At 27.8% G+C, this 20,986-nt stretch overlaps 2 protein-coding genes across 3 annotated transcripts; both read left to right on the plus strand.

Moving 5' to 3' along the window:
• Positions 1-5,199: 5,199 nt before the first annotated feature.
• Positions 5,200-9,306, plus strand: LOC9308469 (coatomer subunit zeta-3). 2 transcript variants are annotated; one of them, XM_021021859.1, is made up of 7 exons: positions 5,200-5,235; positions 6,593-6,628; positions 7,523-7,682; positions 7,891-8,038; positions 8,127-8,204; positions 8,832-8,916; positions 9,016-9,306. In XM_021021859.1, exons 2-7 carry the CDS (start codon positions 6,614-6,616, stop codon positions 9,073-9,075), a joined length of 546 nt encoding a protein of 181 aa, XP_020877518.1. In that variant the 5' UTR covers positions 5,200-5,235; positions 6,593-6,613; the 3' UTR covers positions 9,076-9,306. The 2 variants fall into 2 exon arrangements, with proteins under 2 accessions (XP_020877518.1, XP_002872400.1); XM_002872354.2 differs by lacking the exon at positions 5,200-5,235 and adding an exon at positions 6,089-6,185.
• A 1,500-nt stretch (positions 9,307-10,806) lies between these two features.
• LOC9308470 (non-specific lipid-transfer protein 15) lies at positions 10,807-12,179 on the plus strand. Its single transcript, XM_002872355.2, has 2 exons — positions 10,807-11,220; positions 12,040-12,179. The coding sequence occupies exons 1-2, from the start codon at positions 10,868-10,870 to the stop codon at positions 12,050-12,052; spliced, it is 366 nt and encodes a 121-aa protein (XP_002872401.2). The 5' UTR covers positions 10,807-10,867; the 3' UTR covers positions 12,053-12,179.
• The last annotated feature ends 8,807 nt before the right edge of the window (positions 12,180-20,986 follow it).

Here is a 20,986-nt window from a genome sequence, read left to right on the forward strand (position 1 = left end):
AGATCAATATTCCAAAAGTTTGACCGACTATCTATAAGATTGTGAACTTTTAAAGATGGGTCAACAATTGAACCATTACTTTTTGTTGGTCACGGAAATTGAGCTGGAATCCAGGGATCCTCCCAAACTGAGATGGATGTCCCAGATCCTCCCAAACTGAGATGGATGTCCCACATCGGAGCCAGAATCATTTTAATTTTGCGTAAACGGGAGACTATAGAATTAAAAGTTGGAGTTTCTTGATTTTCAAATGTTGGGTTTAATTAGCTAATTTTAAATGTTGGGTTTAATTTACAATATTCTCAAATCCCGACTACTCTCTATGCAAAATTCTGAATAAAACCAGACATTCGCGTCTTCTTCAACTCGCATTGACAGCTCTAGTGGGAATATTATTATTCATACAACAAAATGGAGTTTGGACATAGGAATAATTGAATCTGTATTTTATTTGTTAGATGAGAGACTGAAAGATGAAATATAATGATTAAAAATTAATTAATATTTTTCATGATTCACAAAATTTAATAAATATTTATCATCTTGTTGAATAATTCTAAAAATCATATTCAAGAAATTTTTATAAATTGAAAATTAAACTTCTTTGGTAGGCTATAAGTATGAAAATACCATAATTTCGATTTAATCTAACTAAATTAAAATTAGTTACATGGATTTCATATCTATTTAATTTACACAACCAAAATAAAAATATCTATATAATTTATAAAACAGATGGGTTAGTTCTGATAAAATTTCTAGAAATCTTTAGAAGCAAGTAAGATATCTTTCAATTAATGATAATTGGCTAAAATAAGCAAAATTAGTGACAAAAACGTTGATTGTTATGGAATTAGTACCAAAAATATATGAAAAAATATATTATACAAATATATCATATATAATGAAACAGAGAGAGTATTTTATAAACTAAACAAACAAATTAAGTATGAGATATTACTTACTTAGTAACCTTGTTGGACCCTATTCGTAGATCTGAGAGTCCTAAATGTTTTCTTTGTGGTTTTGACACATATAATTGTTTTGACTTGTGATAATAAATATTACAGTTAGAGATTTGAGTACCAAAGAAAAAAAAAGAAAAAAAAAAACACCTCACCTCTTAACCTCCGAACTGATCTCCTTACGTTTTCAACCTCTGTATCATATACTACACCTATTGCTCTAGTTGCCATTCAAACAAACAATATATATATATAGAATAGGAGAGTTTTCTCTCCATCTAAACTATCCACATCATCATCCATGACATCCTATTTAATTTTTTGTGGACTCCACATATTTTATTTGTTAAAACAAAAAAAAAACTAAAACTGAATTTCATTCACACACTTCATATTATTATCTTTCATTAAATAAAAAAATAATTTACAAAAAATAAAATTAAATATTAATAGAAAACAAAAAAATATATTTTAAACAAATATGAAAATTTTGAATATATATTAAATAAGTATAAAATTAGCTATTATATCTTAACATAATGTCACATCCACAATAACAAAATATAACTAAAAAAGCTTATCATATATCTTAATGGTACAATAATTATTTTTGAGAGTTACAATTACTTAGTATAATAAAAAAAATAAGAGTTAAAAATTACCAAATTTAAAGGTTCTTACTGAAAATAAAAAGTAATTCATTTCCGAAATAATATACAATTAAAATTTAAGAATATATTTGGTAATGCTAAATTATCAATTCATAATACCGACTAAAATATAAGAAGAATTGTGTATATGCTATTATTATTTATAATTATAATATAATATAAAAAATTAACATTTTCTAAATTGAAACAATGGTAGTTTTTAAACAAATGAATAGCTAAAAAGAAAAAACTAAATATTAATCAGTGTTTAGGAAATTAACATAGATTGAAAAAACTAAAGTGATTTAAAATAAAAGAAAAAACTATTCTAGACATCACAAATAAAAATAAAATATATATCTATATATATAATAGGAGAGTTTTCTCTCCATCTAAACTATCCACATCATCATCCATGTCATCCTATTTTAATTTTTTGTGGACTCCACATATTTTATTTGTTAAAACAAAAAAAAAATAAAACTGAATTTCATTCACACGCTTCATATTATTATCTTTCATTAAATAAAAAAATAATTTACAAAAATAAAATTAAATATTAATAGAAAACAAAAAAAATATTTTAAACAAATATAAAATTTTGAATATATATTAAATAAGTATAAAATTAGCTACTATATCTTAACATAATGTCACATCCACAATAACAAAATATAACTAAAAAAGCTTATCATATATCATAATGGTACAATAATATTTTTGAGAGTTACAATTATTTAGTATAATAAAAAAATAAGAGTTAAAAATTACCAAATCAGTTAAAACTAAACAATACTATTAAAATTATAATAGCAAGAAACATTAACTATAAAATTAAATATTTTGAAACAATTATTAAGGAGAAAATAGTACACACATTATATATTTCTTTGTTTAAATATTTATTTACATTTTTGTTAATATCATCAACATCATTTAAGTATCACCTTAGGTGGACACTGCACTTGCAAGAGTATGCTATTAGCGGTTTGATGTCTAGGCCAATAAAAGATAAATTGGTCTCCGACTTTTCTTTCCGTGTGGTATGATATCCCGATTTGACTGTATGTTTTCCGGATTTTGTAAAATGCCAACTCAGAGTATCTTCCTTAGTTGGCGAATCCACAGGTAGGGCACTTATTAGCGCGACATTTTCTTGATCAAAGATCGTCTGTAAGAGATCAATATTCCAAAAGTTTGACCGACTATCTATAAGATTGTGAACTTTTAAAGATGGGTCAACAATTGAACCATTACTTTTTGCTGGTCACGGGAATTGAGCTGGAATCCAGGGATCCTCTTGTTCTGCTTGATCCGCTTGATCCGCTCCACCTGATACGCTTTCTTCATTCGGAGCCAGAATCATTTTAATTTTGCATAAACGGGAGACTATAGAATCAAAAGTTGGAGTTTCTTGATTTTCAAATGTTGGGTTTAATTAGCTAATTTTAAATGTTGGGTTTAATTTACAATATTCTCAAATCCCGACTACTCTCTATGCAAAATTCTGAATAAAACCAGACATTCGCGTCTTCTTTAACTCGCATTGACAGCTCTAATGGGAATATTATTTAGTCATACAACAAAATGGAGTTTGGACATAGGAATAATTGAATCTGTATTTTATTTGTTAGATGAGAGACTGAAAGATGAAATATAATGATTAAAAATTAATTAATATTTTTCATGATTCACAAAATTTAATAAATATTTATCATCTTGTTGAATAATTCTAAAAATTATATTCAAGAAATCTTTATAAATTGAAAATTAAACTTCTTTGGTAGGCTATAAGTATGAAAATACCATAATTTCGATTTAATCTAACTAAATTAAAATTAGTTATATGGATTTCATATCTATTTAATTTACACGACCAAAATAAAAATATCTATATAATTTATAAAACAGATGGGTTAGTTCTGATAAATTTTCTAGAAATCTTTAGAAGCAAGTAAGATATCTTTCAATTAATGATAATTGGCTAAAATAAGCAAAATTAATGACAAAAACGTTTATTGTTATGGAATTAGTACCAAAAATATATGAAAAAATATATTATACAAATATATCATATATAATGAAAGAGAGAGAGTATTTTATAAACTAAACAAACAAATTAAGTATGAGATATTACTTACTTAGTAACTTTGTTGGACCCTATTCGTAGATCTGAGAGTCCTAAATGTTTTCTTTGTGGTTTTGACACAGATAAATGTATTGACTTGTGATAATAAATATTACAGTTAGAGATTTGACTACCAAAGAAAAAAAAAGAAAAAAAAAACCACCTCACCTCTTAGCCTCCGAACTGATCTCCTTACGTTTTCAACCTCTGTACCATATACTACACCTATTGCTCTAGTTGCCATTCAAACAAACAATCTATATATATAATAGGAGAGTTTTCTCTCCATCTAAACTATCGACATCGTTATCCATGTCATCCTATTTTATTTTTTTGTGGACTCCACATATTTTATTTGTTAAAACAAAAAAAAAAATTAAAACTGAATTTCATTCACACACTTCATATTATTATCTTTCATTAAATAAAACATAATTTACAAAAAATAAAATTAAATATTAATAGAAAACAAAACATAAAATATTTTAAACAAATATGAAAATTTTGAATATATATTAAATAAGTATAAAATTAGCTATTATATCTTAACATAATGTCACATCCACAATAACAAAATATAACTAAAAAAGCTTATCATATATCTTAATGTTACAATAATTATTTTTGAGAGTTACAATTATTTAGTATAATAAAAAAATAAGAGTTAAAAATTACCAAATTTAAAGGTTCTTCCTGAAAATAAAAAGTAATTCATTTCCGAAATAATATACAATTAAAATTTAAGAATATATTTGGTAATGTTAAAGTATCAATTCATAATACCGACTAAAATATAAGAAGAATTGTGTATGTGCTATTATTATTTATAATTATAATATAATATAAAAAATTAACATTTTCTAAATTGAAACAATGGTAGTTTTTAAACAAATGAATAGCTAAAAAGAAAAAACTAAATATTAATCAATGTTTAGGAAATTAACATAGATTGAAAAAACTAAAGTGATTTAAAATAAAACAAAAAACTATTCTAGACATCACAAATAAAAATAAAATATATAATCTAATCAATAATAAAACTATAAGAATAATTTTCTAAGTATAGAGATTTAAAGTATAGTTTTTCATTTTGAATTTTCTAAGTTTTTATTTTATTTTAGTGTTATATTTTTTTTTCAACTATATATTACTTAAAAAATTACTCCCAATCAGGAGAAAAAAAGTTATATACGAAATTCAAAGTAAGTTAAGTTCATGAATTTATCTGAGATTTTATCCAATAAATTTTAATATCATATTAATTTTGTGTAGACGAGAGACTATACAATTAAAAGTTGGAGTTTTATGATTTTCAAATGTTTGGGTTTTATTTAACTTATTTTAAATGTTGGGTTTAATTTGCAATATTCTCGAAACCCGACTCCTCTCTACTCAAAATTCTGAATTATAATCAGACCTTCGCATCTTCTTCAACAGAGTTCCATCGTCGCAAGCACTCATCTTCTTCATCAGCTCTAAACCCATCTCAAAGGTAAATTTCTCGAGATTGTCTTCTCCGTTTGATTCCTCTCGAGATTCGTATGATTTACGTTTTAATTTCGTCAGATCGATGAAAGATCCATTGCAATTCTCTAGAGATCTGGATGAAAATTTTGTAGCCCTTCACAGTTTTGATGAGATAGATTTTGAGTTTTAATTGTTTGCACTTTGCCATTATGATCTATGATTTTCATAGCTTAGTAGAGATCTGATCGTAAAGTTTGGATTGAGATTCAAAATTGGCTTAGAGATTGGTGTTGTTGAGTTTTGGAGATCGTAAAGTTCATTTTGGTCTGTTTCTGTTTGTAGCTTTGTAATATCAGTCGTTTTGCTTCCCTTACATAGGGCTTCAGATTCCGAGAATATTTTGTTTTTCGCCGGTTTAAAATTTATTCCTCCAAATATTCTTTTAGATGACCAAAAGAAAATTGGCTCTCAATTATGGAGGAATTGAGTATTTTCAATTGGTTAAAAAAATAAGTCATTTTCAAAATGGTTAAAAAATAAGGCATTTTCAAATGTTGATCTGTTATTTTTTTGGTAATTAACAAATAATTCGGATAATTTTCTGGTAAAATTAAATAATTTGGGTTTTTTTCAAGAATATTCTCAAAAAATAGTAACAGCGTCAACGACGGTGTTAACGTCCGTAACGGATACTTTTAAAAAAAATAGTCCGTGTTGTTTTGTCAACAGTAAATTAGTGACTTTTTTTTCTGACAACTTAAATTTTTTTTCTAGCAAATATTAAATAGTTGGAATTATTTTACACACGTATCAAATTTTAATTAGCTATTTCTTCAGCTTTCTCGTGACCGAGTCGTCTTCTTCTTCTCTTTTCTATAAATTAATACCCAAAGACCTCATCTTCTTCACTATTCAGATTCCAAATTTCTCAGACAATCTAAAATCATTCTCTCTAATCTCTCAACCGTGATCAAGGTAGATTTCTGAGTTCCTTTTCAGTTTTTTCGTCCGATCGTGATTAAGTTGCTGTTCTTTGAATTTGATTCTGTTAAATCTTTGATCGGAGAAAAATATCTGTGTTTGATCGTTAGATCTCATCTTAATTCTCGATATGGTTCGTTTTTTTCGTAGATCTGTTTATTTTCTCGTCGATTCTTTGAATTTGATCCGATTTTTTCAACGAATTTGAGTTTTATCTATAACTATCTTCTTAGATTTGCTCGGAATTATGTAGAAACCATAATTTCAAGACCTGACCTGATGATCTATAACTATCTTCTTAGATCTTGGTGTATTCAGTGCTAATGGTTTTTTTTTTTTTTTTTTTTTTGTGTGTATGTGTTTTTAGTGGTTTATATTACTTAACTTATCGCTATTTGCAGGTTTATCTTGGTTCAACAACAATGGCAGGGACTAATGTAAGTACATTTCTTACCTCGTTGAATAATGTTTAATGTGAGAATAGTATATTGTTTTTCTGTATGTGTTTGCCTTGCTAGTTTCTCCTGCGATCGTGTTCACCGAATGAAATTAATAGTCTTGTGATATTTTATGGTTTGCTACTCTTATGCAATTCGTTGCGTTGTGATGTAATGAAACTTTTGATAGTTTTCTTGAGTTGAGAAGCTGTCATGTGGTGATAGACTCGTTTGTTTGTGTATAAAAATAGTCATGTTAAGATTGCTTTTTCTTTTTGCTTTTGTTGAGTGGGTAAGAATGTTTTCGGACAGTGTGACCAATCTTAGATTCATACCCTCATGCCTCATTGTCAAAGATTGTTCGCATCTTTCATTCTGGAAGCATAATTGGGGTTTGTTACAGTCTTAAAACCTAAGTTCTAGTAGATTGCTGTAAACGTTCTTTCGCTGCTGAGAAAATTCCAGTTGCTTATGGATCTGCTTTTGTGCAATTTCTTCATTTGTTTGTTGATACAAAATAATTTGGATTCTATCTGTTGGAGCAGGCATTTGTCTGCTGTGTCATGTTTTTGTATGTCCGTTGAATTTACTAAAGCTTGTATCATCTTTTGTCCCAAGTTTTCTTACCACCATAGGTTTGATTGGTCCAGTTGGTCAAGCCATAGATGATGAGTAACTGAAATAGCTTTTTTATTTGGTTGGCCGCTACAAATACTAAAGGCACTTAGGCTTTGGACCCCGTGTAACTGTCCATACGATTGGTGGTAGTTGGACTGGAGATCTTTCTCTGCATTGCTGTTGTAGAAGTTCAACCTTACATGATCTTTTTATGGATTCTCGCATCTGCTTCTCTCTTAATTCTTACATGCTGACTGTCTGATTTACAATGAACAGGATTCTTGTCCTTTGGTAAAGAACATTCTTCTTCTAGACTCTGAAGGAAAGCGTGTGGCTGTCAAGTATTACTCAGATGATTGGACAACTAATGCTGCCAAGTTAGCTTTTGAAAAATATGTCTTCTCGAAGACCTCTAAAACCAATGCTCGCACAGAAGGTAAGACCAAATTGAAACTTCCACACATGCACATTATCTAAATATGTAGTTCTCTGTATGTTATATCAAATATGGGTAAGCTCAGCTTATATTTGCTTGTTGGCTGTCTATTGGGTTTCCTGATTAATGATTACATATGTGCATATTTTCTGTTTCAGACAACTTGTAGGTGTGTATAATATATATTTACAATGTCTACTTTTTGCAGCGGAGATCACACTGTTGGAGAATAATATTGTTGTCTATAAGTTTGCCCAGGATCTGCATTTCTTTGTTACCGGAGGTGAAAATGAAAACGAGCTCGTCTTATCATCTGTTCTTCAAGGCTTTTTTGATGCTGTTGCATTACTTCTGAGGTATTTAGCCCACCTTAACAAATGACTATGTGCCTTTTCTTGATCTGCTATATACGCAATTAACGTTCAGAATCCTTTCTCCTTTCAGGAACAATGTTGAAAAGATGGAAGCCCTTGAAAACTTGGATCTCATCTTTTTGTGCCTTGATGAGATGGTTGATCAAGGGTATGCTACATATGCTTTCAAATACTATTCTACAATTTTTTGACTCTATTGATTGCGAAAATCTATCATTTTAGCCTTGCACAATAGTTATATTTATATGTAACTCTTAAACATGGGTGGGTAGAGATAAAACATTGCTTACTTCAGCTTGCCCTTCATATCTTAGCAATTAGCTTTCTAATATGCTGATGGAGTTGAGTTAAATTACGAACATAGTGACATCTGGTATGTAGAGACTATGAGAACTTATTGTTTGATCATTGGTGAACAACTTCAGACCGTGTGGTAAGGCGTTCTTGTTAAGTCTAGTGCAGAACTATTGTAGCTAGCCTAAGGGGTGCTGGGATATGTAGCTTTACCAGCTCAGGAACAGACCTTATGTCGGTTAGTTGAGACTTGAGAGCTAAAGTTTTAAAAGACAACTTAGAGAATTCATTAGGGGCATTCTGGATTTGTTGAGGCTTTTGGTTTGGCATGGGTTGAGAGTTTATAGATTTCTCTCCTTAATGAAGTCTCTACTCTCTACTTAAGTGTAATTCTTTGGTGAATTGAAATAATGAGTTTACTTATTTGGACATCTATCTCTGTGATATTCATGTTTGGCGTTGTCTTATGAAACATGTTCAGGATGGTACTCGAAACAGACGCCAATGTTATTGCGGGAAAAGTAGCAATGCAAAGCGCAGAAGCAAGTGGTTCACTCTCTGAACAGGTGAGATGCTATATGCCAGTACTACAACTACTTTCGAGTAAATCCGGTAGTCTTCATATCAATTATGCATTTGACCATTTTGTGCATTTTGAATTGTAGACGTTAACTCAAGCATTGGCAACAGCTCGGGAGCACCTTGCAAGAAGTCTTCTTACATAATTTTCATCGTGGGAGAGAAATGGTACATTCATGAGCCATTTTAACCATATCTGAAATGGTTGCCGATCATTAGAAATCAAATCCTTTTTGACTTTTAACTATCTCATGACTTCGTTTTCTTATGATTTTATTTTGGGTGGAATTTAGATATATTATTCCCGTTCTTGCGGAACAATCTTTTAAATTTGAGGATCAACATATGCACTAGTGATTGAATGCTTTACATATCTATGACGGTCGATCTAAAGTGTTGCGATTCAAGAGGGAAAATATCTCATAAGCTAAGGCAGTATAAAGTAATTTTGTCAAAACCACATTTGAGTATCGAATAAAGAATGTATAAAATCTGGTCCATCTACTTAGAATGCGATGCAAATTATAGAAAATATCCCGTAAATTGCGAATGCAAAGTTCTTATATAAGCATGGGACGGGTATCCTTCAATTTTGAATTACCTTTTACTCGACCAGACTTTTACTAGTAGTAAAAAAAATTATTTTTACTCAGACCATGTATCCGGTAAACATATATGACTTGCTTGATATCCTAGCTTTTACTCTTGCCCACATAATTATTGATATTTCCATGTGTAAAAAAAATTTTACAGGAAAAAGAAAAGGAAAAAATTCATAATCATATGCAACATATAGTTCTAGAAAATAAAAATTTACAAACTTAGGCTTTAATTTTCACTTTAGGATATATTTATAAATTCTTAATAATACTATAAAACACTAATAAATAGTATATTTACGGGTCGGGTAGTAAAACGAATAACGGGTCGGGTATTAAAAAAAAAATACTCGATACTGGACCTTTACCTACAGATAATAGAATTACAATAACCAAAAAAACGAATTACAATACCTTTTACTCGACCCTAAAGTTACAGGTATCTTGTCTTTTTAAATGGGTACGAGACGGATAACGGGTCGAATATGGGTAAAGGATATCTGTGTCCAACCCTATGAATAATTCATCGACCTTTTGTAATAGGTTCCGGCAGCCCCGGCTCAATATATTTGAGAGCCTTAGGGCAAAAAAAATTTTTTTGGCTTATTATTATATACAAAGAGAAAATTTACTTAATTTTTAAAAATTTTGCGGAGTTTTTATAGTAAAAATTGTTATTTTAAAAATTTTGGGCCTTTTTATATATTTTCTTATAAATAATTAGGCCTCTTAAAATATAATTCTCATATTAATAATATTTAAAAAAAATATTTGGGCCTTTTTATATGTAAAATTTTTTTATAAAAAAAAAAGCCCCGGGCCATCGCACTTCCGACCTACCCATCTGAGCCGGGGCTGGGTTCCGGTATAGTAATCTCCAGTCTATCACGTTTATATTGGAACCCGAAAATTACCCCAACAATAATGTTATTGTGCATTTGTGCTAGATTTTGTTTCCATATCTCTTTGTCTTTAGCTATCTTTTTATTTTTTTCTACAAAATCTCTTAGCTATCTTTTGACTATGAATTTCTTTACTAATTTAAGTAAATTATCAATGCTAGAGTACAATTTAAATAAAATCATTATTGGTAAAGAATATTGAGTTAGATTTTCCTATATATATCTCTTAATAATTAATTGCATGGTGATCCAATAGATTTTTTTTTTAATTACTAAATGGATTATTAGCAATTTTGGTGATATTTTAACAAACAAAAAGCAACTTTCAAAAATTTTTGCTTTCACTTTCTAGAAAATCTAGGCATAATAACTTCAACATGTCTTCTTATAAATGAACCAAATTACACCCTAAAAATCCAAATCAAAATCAAGCAAACATGAGCAAATCAATCTTTGTTTTTTGTATCACTTTATTGGTTGTTCTATCCCCAACTCTAAATGCTAAAATGGTGAGTTACCCGAATGGCGATAGACACTGTGTAATGGCGCAAGGCCAAGTGATAAGTGCATGCTTGCAACAAGCCACCGTTAATGGACTACTACATGCAGATTGTTGCTATGCTATAAACGATGTAAACAGACAAGCAGAGACAACCTACGGTCGTATAGCGCTTTGCAAATGTTTCCAGGAAATTTTAAAAGATTCTCGATTTACAAAACTTATTGGTATGCCGGAAAAATGTGTCATTCCTAATGCTGTGCCTTTTGACCCCAAAATTGATTGTGACAGGTACATAGGACTTTCATACTTTTTTTTTTTTTTTTGAATTGTTTGCACTATCTCGATAGAACTTTTAGATTTTCTTTGTAAATAAATTTCTGATGAGAAGGTTATAAAATTGATGGTTTTTTTTTATTTATTATTTTTTTTTTTGTGAACTATAAAATTGATGGTTATGTGAAATTTTATGTATTTTAAAAAATATAGGATTAGTAATTTAAAGTAAAATCTTCTATAAGTGTTTTTCTCTGAAATAGCTTGTAAACTATTTTCAATGTCTCTCGGCTTGTGTTACACATTTAAGGATCTAGATGTCATATTTTTATTTACAACTCATTTTTGATAATGAAAAATAGGATATAGATACACTTTTTGGCTTTTTGGTAGAAAATAAATGCAAGGCCAAAACTGGTATTCGTAAACTAGCTAGTGCTTGTATCTCGCATGCTGTTTAAGAAAAAAAAATACTAACTCAGGTCCGATCCACCCTGTAAACAAAAATCACATTTGTGTGGGAAGTTTGGACTTGGACCTTGGCCCAAACAATTCACATGGTATCAGGGATCAGACTAACTGGATACCCCCGGGCATTAGTCGGAAAACATTCCAATCTTGGGGTTAGGCAGTGTGGTAGTCCAACACCAAGGTGTTGGCGACGAGTCCATATGGTAGCACTTCGGTGCGTTCCCCCCGAAGCTGACCGGATCAGCCGATTGGGTATATCAAAAAAAAAAAAACGATATTGCGCTGTTATTATATATATAATTTTCCTAAAGACAATAATAAATTAGGACTTAAATTTTCTAATTTGGAATAATCTTTTTGCAGTATTAAGCTTTGAGGCAAAGATGAAGTCACAATGAACAAAGAATATTAGTTATGGCGAATGTACTTCAATATTTTTTTTTTGGTAACCTTAATGTACTCTAATCGTATTCCCGAACAAATAAGCATATAGTTTTAATGCATTGTTAGAGCTGGTTAAGTTGGCACACATACATTAGAACATATTTTTCATATGAAAAAAGCAATGGCACCATTAAAATTATGGTTTGCCACAATAAAAACTTTTAGTGGCAAGAACACAAGAGAGGTCTATGAGAAGATTGTGTTAGATGTGCCACATTACTCTAACCAAGACTGACATATTTTATCAATTATCACAATTACACAATTTACACTAAAAAGTATATTCCAATTATTTGAATGTTTTTAAAACATAAGCCACACTTTGATTATTTTTTTTAATTATTTTTTATTTTTTATAATTTTTTCTTTTTTTTTTGTATTACCAGGAGGTTCTGGGCAAAAACTCGTAATCCATCCAGGCCCGAAACCATATCATATTATAATAGTTTCGTTCTAAATGTCACTTGAACAGGCGAGCTTCGCCTAATTGATCACTGTTTTACCCGCACCCATACATGACTTGTTTGTTCTGCACGAGCTGCACTTTTGATACGCTTGCACTTAACGATCCATTGTTATTAGTTGCAATTCTCTAGCCAATACGTACGTGAGAACAGTATACATTCTTTATATACGTTTTTGTTTAAGAAAAATATTTTTAGCTACAATCCCATTGTTTTAGGGCAAAGCTGCTGACTAAAAGAATTGGTAATTGCTTCAGAACAAGAAGCTTTCTAACATATATCCACTAATAAAGCATCTTATTATTATAATAAAATAAAATCAAAACTCGTAATATGAGAGATCCAACACCTTTGCAAAATCATTCCAAACGATAACGAATCAAAAATAATGATATTAATTTTTTTTCAATAATTTGTCCGTGATGACAATCAAGCCGAAACATCCAACTACACCTACGCTTGAAGCAAATCCAAAGCAAAAATATTCAACCATGCTCGCAACTGTTATTGGCTTACCTAGTTTGAGAGTTTCGTTTCCATCCTTTGAAATAGTGGCTGCATTCCGTACAAGGCTTTTTGAAGGTTCGGGTACAGTTCCAACCGCGGAACCAAGCTCTTGTTGTTCTAATATGCTTGCTAGTTCTTGTGCTCCATAAACTGTTAAAGGCCGAAACAATTTCAAAGAACATTGCAGTTGTGGATTGAGCCCACCAATAAACCTTGCAACCAATTGTGTTTCTGTATCTTGAACTTCAATTCGACTAAGTATCGCGAAAAACTCGGTTGCATATTCATCCACCGTTTTGTTTCCTTGACGTAGATCTTGAAGTTTTCGAGACAAAATCTTATCGTAATTGCAAGGTAAAAACCCTTGACGTAAGTGTTTCTTTAATTCTTCCCACGTTGCTATTTTAGGGTTTCCCGAACGTGCACGTGAAGCTTTCAATTGGTTCCACCAAGCTGCAGCACGACCGCGGAAACATGTTGCTACTAACGAAACACGTCGATCATTAGGTACTCTTTTGAAATCCATCACTTCTTCAACTGTAACAAACCAGTCGAGAAGTTCTTCTGCTTGATCAAGACCACCATGGAACTTAGGGATCTCAACCTTGAACCCTAATTCCCACGGTGTGTTTTCTTCATTGTTAATACTTGAAACATCTATGTCTGAATCATCTTTGTCGCTGTCTTGATGTACGTTCATCTCTTGAATTGTTACGGTAAGATTTTGAACTTTTACCTGTAGATCTGTAATAGACTTTCTTAGCTCCTCGTTCTCATTAACTGGAACGTTACCTTGCGGTAGAGCCATGAATCTGGAGCGTAGCAAAGCTCTAAGACAAGTTATAAGGGTTGAAATAAGCTCTCCAAAATTGCCGAGGCTAAAGAAACCTAATAGAGCGTATTTATAAAGCAAAAAAAGAAAAACCCCTAATAATTTAACCCTAGTTCTAATAAAATTCAACCTTATTCAAACTTATATTAATTGAGAAGATACGAGATAAACTTGAATTTAGTTAGGGCAAATTGGTGCACAAAAAAAAAAAAAAAAAAAGTTAGGGCAAATTAAGAGATATGTTGTTACTTTACTTTACCAATCAAAATTCTATACTTAAGAAAACGCTATTGGGATTCCGGCACAATCAAGTATATTAAATAGATTATAAAGCACATTTACTCCTTCGTACTACTTTAGGTTATGTTTTCGAGATTTTTTGTTTTATTTTATTTTAAGTGATATTTTTTAATTTTCTATGCAAAAATTAAATATATTTTATATTTTTAATTAATTCTATTTTACAGTATGTTTTTTTATTGGTTGAGTAAGTAGTAGATGATGATGTTTTTCTATCAAAAAACTAAATTAAATAAAATTTTATGATTTTTTAATTATGTGAATAAATTTTAAACATCACTTAAAATGAAAGAGAGGAACATATTATAAAATAACTATATTACGTTTTAAAGTAACATATCAAATTATTATTATTATAAATAAAATTTAGGGAATAGAACATGTCAGATATCTAGAGCCGGTTCTAAAAAGTAAAAACTAATGGATTGCAAGCTAAAATCGTTTTTAGACCTAATAATTAGTGAGACTAAAAAAAGGGTTAAGCAAAATGTAGAAGGATGGATTTAAAAGAGCCACCTTAGCACATCTAACGAAGGTATAAACCGTTTTTGCTAGAGACATTTTTCTAAAATAATCAGCCGAAAGAATTTTTTTATTATATATAATGATGTTAAATTTTTAATTTTAACTCGTGATACATATTTAACTAGAGTAGTTACATGTGCTCTGTGGGGCCAAATGAAATCATAAAAAAGCAACATTTAAAAACTTTTATATGATAACAAAGATTATTACAAAATTAATAGTTTTAAAATTAATAAAAAAAATTAATGTAATTTACTAAGAACTTTGCAAATATTAATATCGAATGAAACAACAAATATCCGATAAATATGGATACATTTTCAAGTATATTAAAATCAAAATTCTATAAAGATATATTATTTTTTGTTATTTTTTCTTTTTAAAACTTAAGAAAGTGTTTTTCACATTTTAAATATTATTCAATTTAATCTGCTGAACCATAAGGAGTGAGTTTATTTCTTATTTTATATTGTAAAAATACCTTTTTTCTATGCCACTTTTCAAAATATTCCTTCTTATTGTCTATTTTTTAAAATACCACTTCTTATGTGTTAAATGACTAAATTACCCTTCTTTATTGAGAGAAGGTAATGAGAAAGTCAAATTTTCACACCAAAATAATTTATAGTGTCAAAATCTATTCTTCCCGCCAAAAAAATTTCCGACAAAAATATTTCCGCCAAATTCTTTTATAAAATCCTTGTAAAACTTTTTAAAATCCTTACAAAATCTTTTGAAAACCCTTGTAAATCTTTTAAAACTTTTGTAAATCTTTCCAAAACCCTTTTAAACCTATAAAACTCTTTAAAAATCCTTGTTAACACTTATAAACTCTTTTTAAAACCCTTATATTTCATTTAAAATGCTTTAAAAACCCTTATAAATATTTTTAAAACCTTCTGAAAACACTTGTAGATGATCAAACACTTGTAGATAAAAACACCTTCTGAAAACACTTGTAGATAAAAACCCTTAAAAATCCTTGTTAACACTTATAAACTCTTTTTAAAAACCCGTATATTAGTTTTTGCAATGGTGTTCTTTTTTTTTTTTTTTTAGATGATCAAATCATCTATTTTTTTATTGGTTCAAATCGATTCAAAGTGTTTTTACTTTTATATATCTTTTAGATTTAAACTGTTTGTTGATCCTTATGGTATTTCTCAAATCACCTTGCTCCAAAATGTTTTTTTCTATGAACAAGAGGATACATTTAATTTCATTTATATATTGATAATTTTATATTTATTTTATAATAGTAGGACTCCGGACGCCCGCGATGTCGCGGGGGAATATATTTCAAAAATTATTTAAAAAAATATCGAACAAAAAAATCATAATAAATTGTAATAATTTTTACAATATGGTTATAAATGGTTAAAAGTTAATCCAAAAAGCTTAATTACAATTTGAAGAATTTACGTTTTCTTATATCTCGTAAGCAACTGTATGAAATTAATCATACATATAAAAGTAAGGTTTCACTCTCTTCTTATTGGTCCATTTGGAAATGTAACTTAATTTTATTTTTAATTAAATTATAAATAAAATATATTTAACTCACACTTTAATATAAAAGCAGAAATCATTAAAATTATACATTAACTATATTTTTCCACTCAATTTTATTCAACATAAAATAAATTAGAATTATAACTCCCTTAATTTATTTATTTTAATTGTAACTTATCTCACTTCTCATACTATAAATACTCATTTCTCATTCTCTCATCCTCTCATCCTCTCACCCTCTTCCACTATAGCTCAAATCTTAATTATTTTTTTGTTTTGTGTTCTTACATTAGTTTTTTTTTTTTTTTTGAAAGATGCATTTTCATTGTCTATTTTAGATATTCATCTTATAGGTAATCATTTTCTCATCTTCTTCTACTATATTTATGTGTCTATTTTGATGTTATTATATGGATTAAAAATCCAGAATTTGATTCTAAATTTATTTTATAATGTATATATCTAACATTGTATTTATTTTTTGTATATTTCTAAAGCCATACTAAAATATACTTATTTATTCATTAGTTTTCATATTTTTATTTTAAATTCACATATGTATACTAAACGTTTTGATGACTATAACAAAATTTTCAGGTTTATTGGTGATAGAGAGTTAAATATATCAATTCCAATCATATCACAATAAGATAATGAAGTTGAAAAGATCCATTTTCATTATATACTTTAGATGTTTGATTATTTTCTAATATATTCATGTATTTTTTTTTAATTATGCAATATTTAGTGAAATAAATTATTGTAATACATTTATTATATATATATATATATATATTTCTTACCTTTTCTTATCTCGAATAAATTTTGTAATTTATTTTTAATATATGTATTATTATATTTACTTTTTGTGATCCAATAGATAATTATATAAAAATCGTTATAATGTTTATTTTATTTAAAATTTGAGGTTTAAATAATTTTTTCAAATTAAAAAGAATTTCGTTAAAAACATTTGGTGCTTAAGATTAAATTATAAGGTTCACAAAATTAAATTTAGGTAGAATAAAAAATTAGAATGAAATCATTAGAATGAACCTAACACTCATACTATATTAAAACCAAAATCATTTTATTAAATTCTATAAAGATAAAACCATTAGTATAAAATCTAGCACTAGAATTTAAATTGATGAGTGAAATTTTTTTTTAAAAAAGATAGAAGTTATCCTTGGATCTTTGATGATTTTAATTAGATTAAAGTTCATATGATTTTTATAAGAAAAATAAATTTAGTTTGCCACTTGCAAAATAATATGAATTTGAACTATTATGTGGGAGTTTATATCAACAAACAAACAAATTATTTGTGGGTTTATATAAACAATTTATTTTGTAAAAGTAAAGTAAAAGAAAATACTAAAATATGAGCAAATGCAAGATATCAAATCTTAAGAGCCTTTAAAAACAATTTCAATCATATTTATATTGAAACAAATGTCATCCACATCATTAGCATGTAATATTTTAAGATTTTTCTATAATAATATAAAATAATGATATTTTATTTATTTTCTCATATTTTGTAACCTCCATACTAATAATTATCGTTATGTTGTTAATGCTCACACTAAATTAAAAAAAATACTTAAAATACAATTAATAAAAAATAAATTCTACACAATTAATTCTTGGAAATGTAACATAAATTTTATGATATAAATACAATTAACTTACTCATAAATGACATCTAAACATAATTGTTAAAGTTGAATAGTTGTAAACGTAAATATGCTGTCTTCTATAAATTGTAATATACATATATCACTAACAGTCATATTCCATATTTCATAATATTGATAAATTTTATAACACTTTCTTTTATAATCTGACTAATGGTGTTTCAATATTACATTTTTGTCAATTTTTTAAGAAGCTGTGAATAAGAGATGACATCTAACCAAGAAACCTTACTCACAATCAATCGTATGTGCTATTTCAGAGGTGTTTTAAAAGGAGCGAGTAGAGAAACCCGAAGTTTGTAATACAACAAGAGAAGATATAATAAGGTTGATTTTCTTTGTCCAAAACAATCAATCTATTTAAACATGAATTTTATTGACTTAAAATAAATTTGATATTTTTGAAGTGAGATTAAAAAGAAAATCAAAATACTAATGATGAGTAGAAGGAAAAAATACAATTGAGTATGATTCGAAACAACATAAATGTTAAGTGGTAGTGGAAGTAGACGTTTGAATTGTATAATGGAATAATTTATCTCTTTTCACTTATCTCTTACAATATAATTCATCTCCATTCCTACATCTATTTCTTAAACTGTAAAAAAAATTACGGAGTAAATTATTTGTTATAAATTTCTCAAATAAATTATGTTTTTACAAGTAGAATAAAATGGTTATTTTATTAACGTAGAATAAACTAATATAATGGTGTTTTAACATTTGTTACGTCATTTATGTGATTTTAAATATTTTCATTAAATAGATAAACAACTTCAAATCAAGTTGTACCAAAATATAAAGGTAGACTCAATTCAAAACTCAGCCCAAACCCAATATGTATAACATTTGGTTATGATATTTTCATTAAATAGAAAATAATAGAAAATTTATTGTATTACCATTATATTGAAATTCATTAAAATGCAACAATAACTTTAAAATTGGATAAATTTGGGATATCAAATTTACAATTAAAATATAAATTATAAATTGAAAAAGTTGTAACTTAATTTTCATAGTAGGGTTTAATATTTCATATTTTAACAAAATAAGTATTATTTATGTATACGTATTATATTACTATAATAATTAATTTTATCATCAACACTCTTAAAATTACTAATTGGTATCAAATATTGTATTGATTAAAAGCAGTAATACACTTTTAATTATTTTTTAAAAAATGTAAAAACCATTGTATATAGATGAATAGAATTCAAATTTTATAGAAAAAATCAAATTTGAATTTACTGTCATTCATTTATTTATTTTTCTTTAAATTTTAAATTCAAACAAAAAAACTAAGTATAATAAATAGTAAACATATAACATAGTATGCAACAAGCCGCGAGTATCACGGCTAAATAACCTAGTAATATAAAACTTAAGAGTTCCGGTAATCGATTTAATTGTCCGGTTTGTTTTGGAAGTTTGGTAGCAGTTCAGAATTTTTCGGTTTTGAAGAAATTTCCCTAAATTGAATTGAAATTGGAGTCTCATTTGATTCGGTTTGAACATACAACGTTGGTTGGTTTGGGGTAAATACAAAATTGTGGAATGTACCCAAAAAATCTATTTTAAAAGAAATATCTTAACGTTTTATAATTGCATTAACCAAACCAACAATAAATATAAGCCCATAAAGAGAAGTACAACAAATTTAAACTTCGGATGACAAAAAAAAAAAAACAAATTTAAACTAACATTTAGATTTAAGTCGTTTTAACATATATGAAGATGGTAGAAACGAGTTATCCGACATGGTGACAGGTGACAGGTGACAAGGAGAATTCGACGGAAAATATTGGCAGATTTGTGAAGAAAACGGCAAAGGGATTATTGATTTTGTGTGAGAGGAGAAAAAAATAGAAACAAACGGATATATGATTTTGTGTAAGATAAAGGAAGAGGAAAAAAATTAGATCTATGTTTTTTCTTCTTTATATGCACAACTTCAAACCAATCGGTCTGAATTCGGGTTTTGGTTTTAATCAAACCAAAATCTGAATTTGTTATATACTTATATCAAACGGTTTTCAAATTCTGATTCATTGGTTGTTGAAATAGATATTTGTTTGAACTAATTACGGAATTTACCAATTATGCAAATAATCAAATATGTTATGAACATATATTTGGTATATAATAATACAAAATTCAATCCATGTGTAGAGTCTATATTTTCATTTTACAATCCCTATAAAAATATTGCGGCACAATCTATTATTTATTATTTTCAAAATTGCTTGCAGAATCAACTTTCAAATATTTAAAAGTGTCAAACCTTATTAAATCATCTCATCATAAAATCTTAAAATACCGTCTGTTATAAGGATCATAACTTTCTATCATATAATAAATTATCTTTAACCCACCGCATACTATAAATATTTTAAACATATCTTTTTAGAAAATCAAATTAATGTATTTATAATTTTTTTATATCTTTTTAATCTATTAAATATTTATAATATACTTTAATATATTAAATTAAACTTTTTTAAAATGTTCCAAATTAAAATCTTTAAAAAATTTTATTGTAGTATGTAAAATTATGAATTTAAAAAAAAAAATGATATGAAATTAAATATAAATATTCAAATAGTTATAAGGATCATAACTCATTTCATCATATAATATATTATATTCAACCCGCCGCCTATTATAAATATTGTTTTCAACAAATCAAATTAGAATAATTATACTTCATAAATTTTTGATCTATTAAGTATTGATGATATTAAAAAAAAAAGAGAATATATTACTCAAATAAGAATTTTTGACCCGTTTGTGGATGTAGGATTCACACTCGATTATCTTTAAGTATTTCAGTGGAGAAAAACTCTTAAAATCAATGAATGAATATGAGAATTCGAAAGGGAAATTAACCAAGAAAAGAATAAAGTAAAGAAATTTGACAAGAACGAAGTATGCAAAGCCTTGCGAAATTGTAAGAGAAAAAAGTATGTTGTATTGCCTAGTAGTATTGAGTAAAAAGATTGTCTCTCCCAAACACATGCGTT

This window comes from Arabidopsis lyrata (assembly GCF_000004255.2).
Source record: "Arabidopsis lyrata subsp. lyrata unplaced genomic scaffold ARALYscaffold_6, whole genome shotgun sequence".
Lineage (NCBI taxonomy): Eukaryota > Viridiplantae > Streptophyta > Magnoliopsida > Brassicales > Brassicaceae > Arabidopsis > Arabidopsis lyrata.

Coding starts and splice junctions, on each gene's coding strand:
- LOC9308470 (XM_002872355.2), top strand. CDS start 10,868: ATGAGCAAATCAATCTTTGTTTTTTGTATCACTTTATTGGTTGTTCTA.
- LOC9308469 (XM_021021859.1), top strand. Junction 7,683..7,890: donor AACCAATGCTCGCACAGAAG/GTAAGACCAAAT, acceptor TACTTTTTGCAG/CGGAGATCACACTGTTGGAG. Junction 8,205..8,831: donor GATGAGATGGTTGATCAAGG/GTATGCTACATA, acceptor AAACATGTTCAG/GATGGTACTCGAAACAGACG.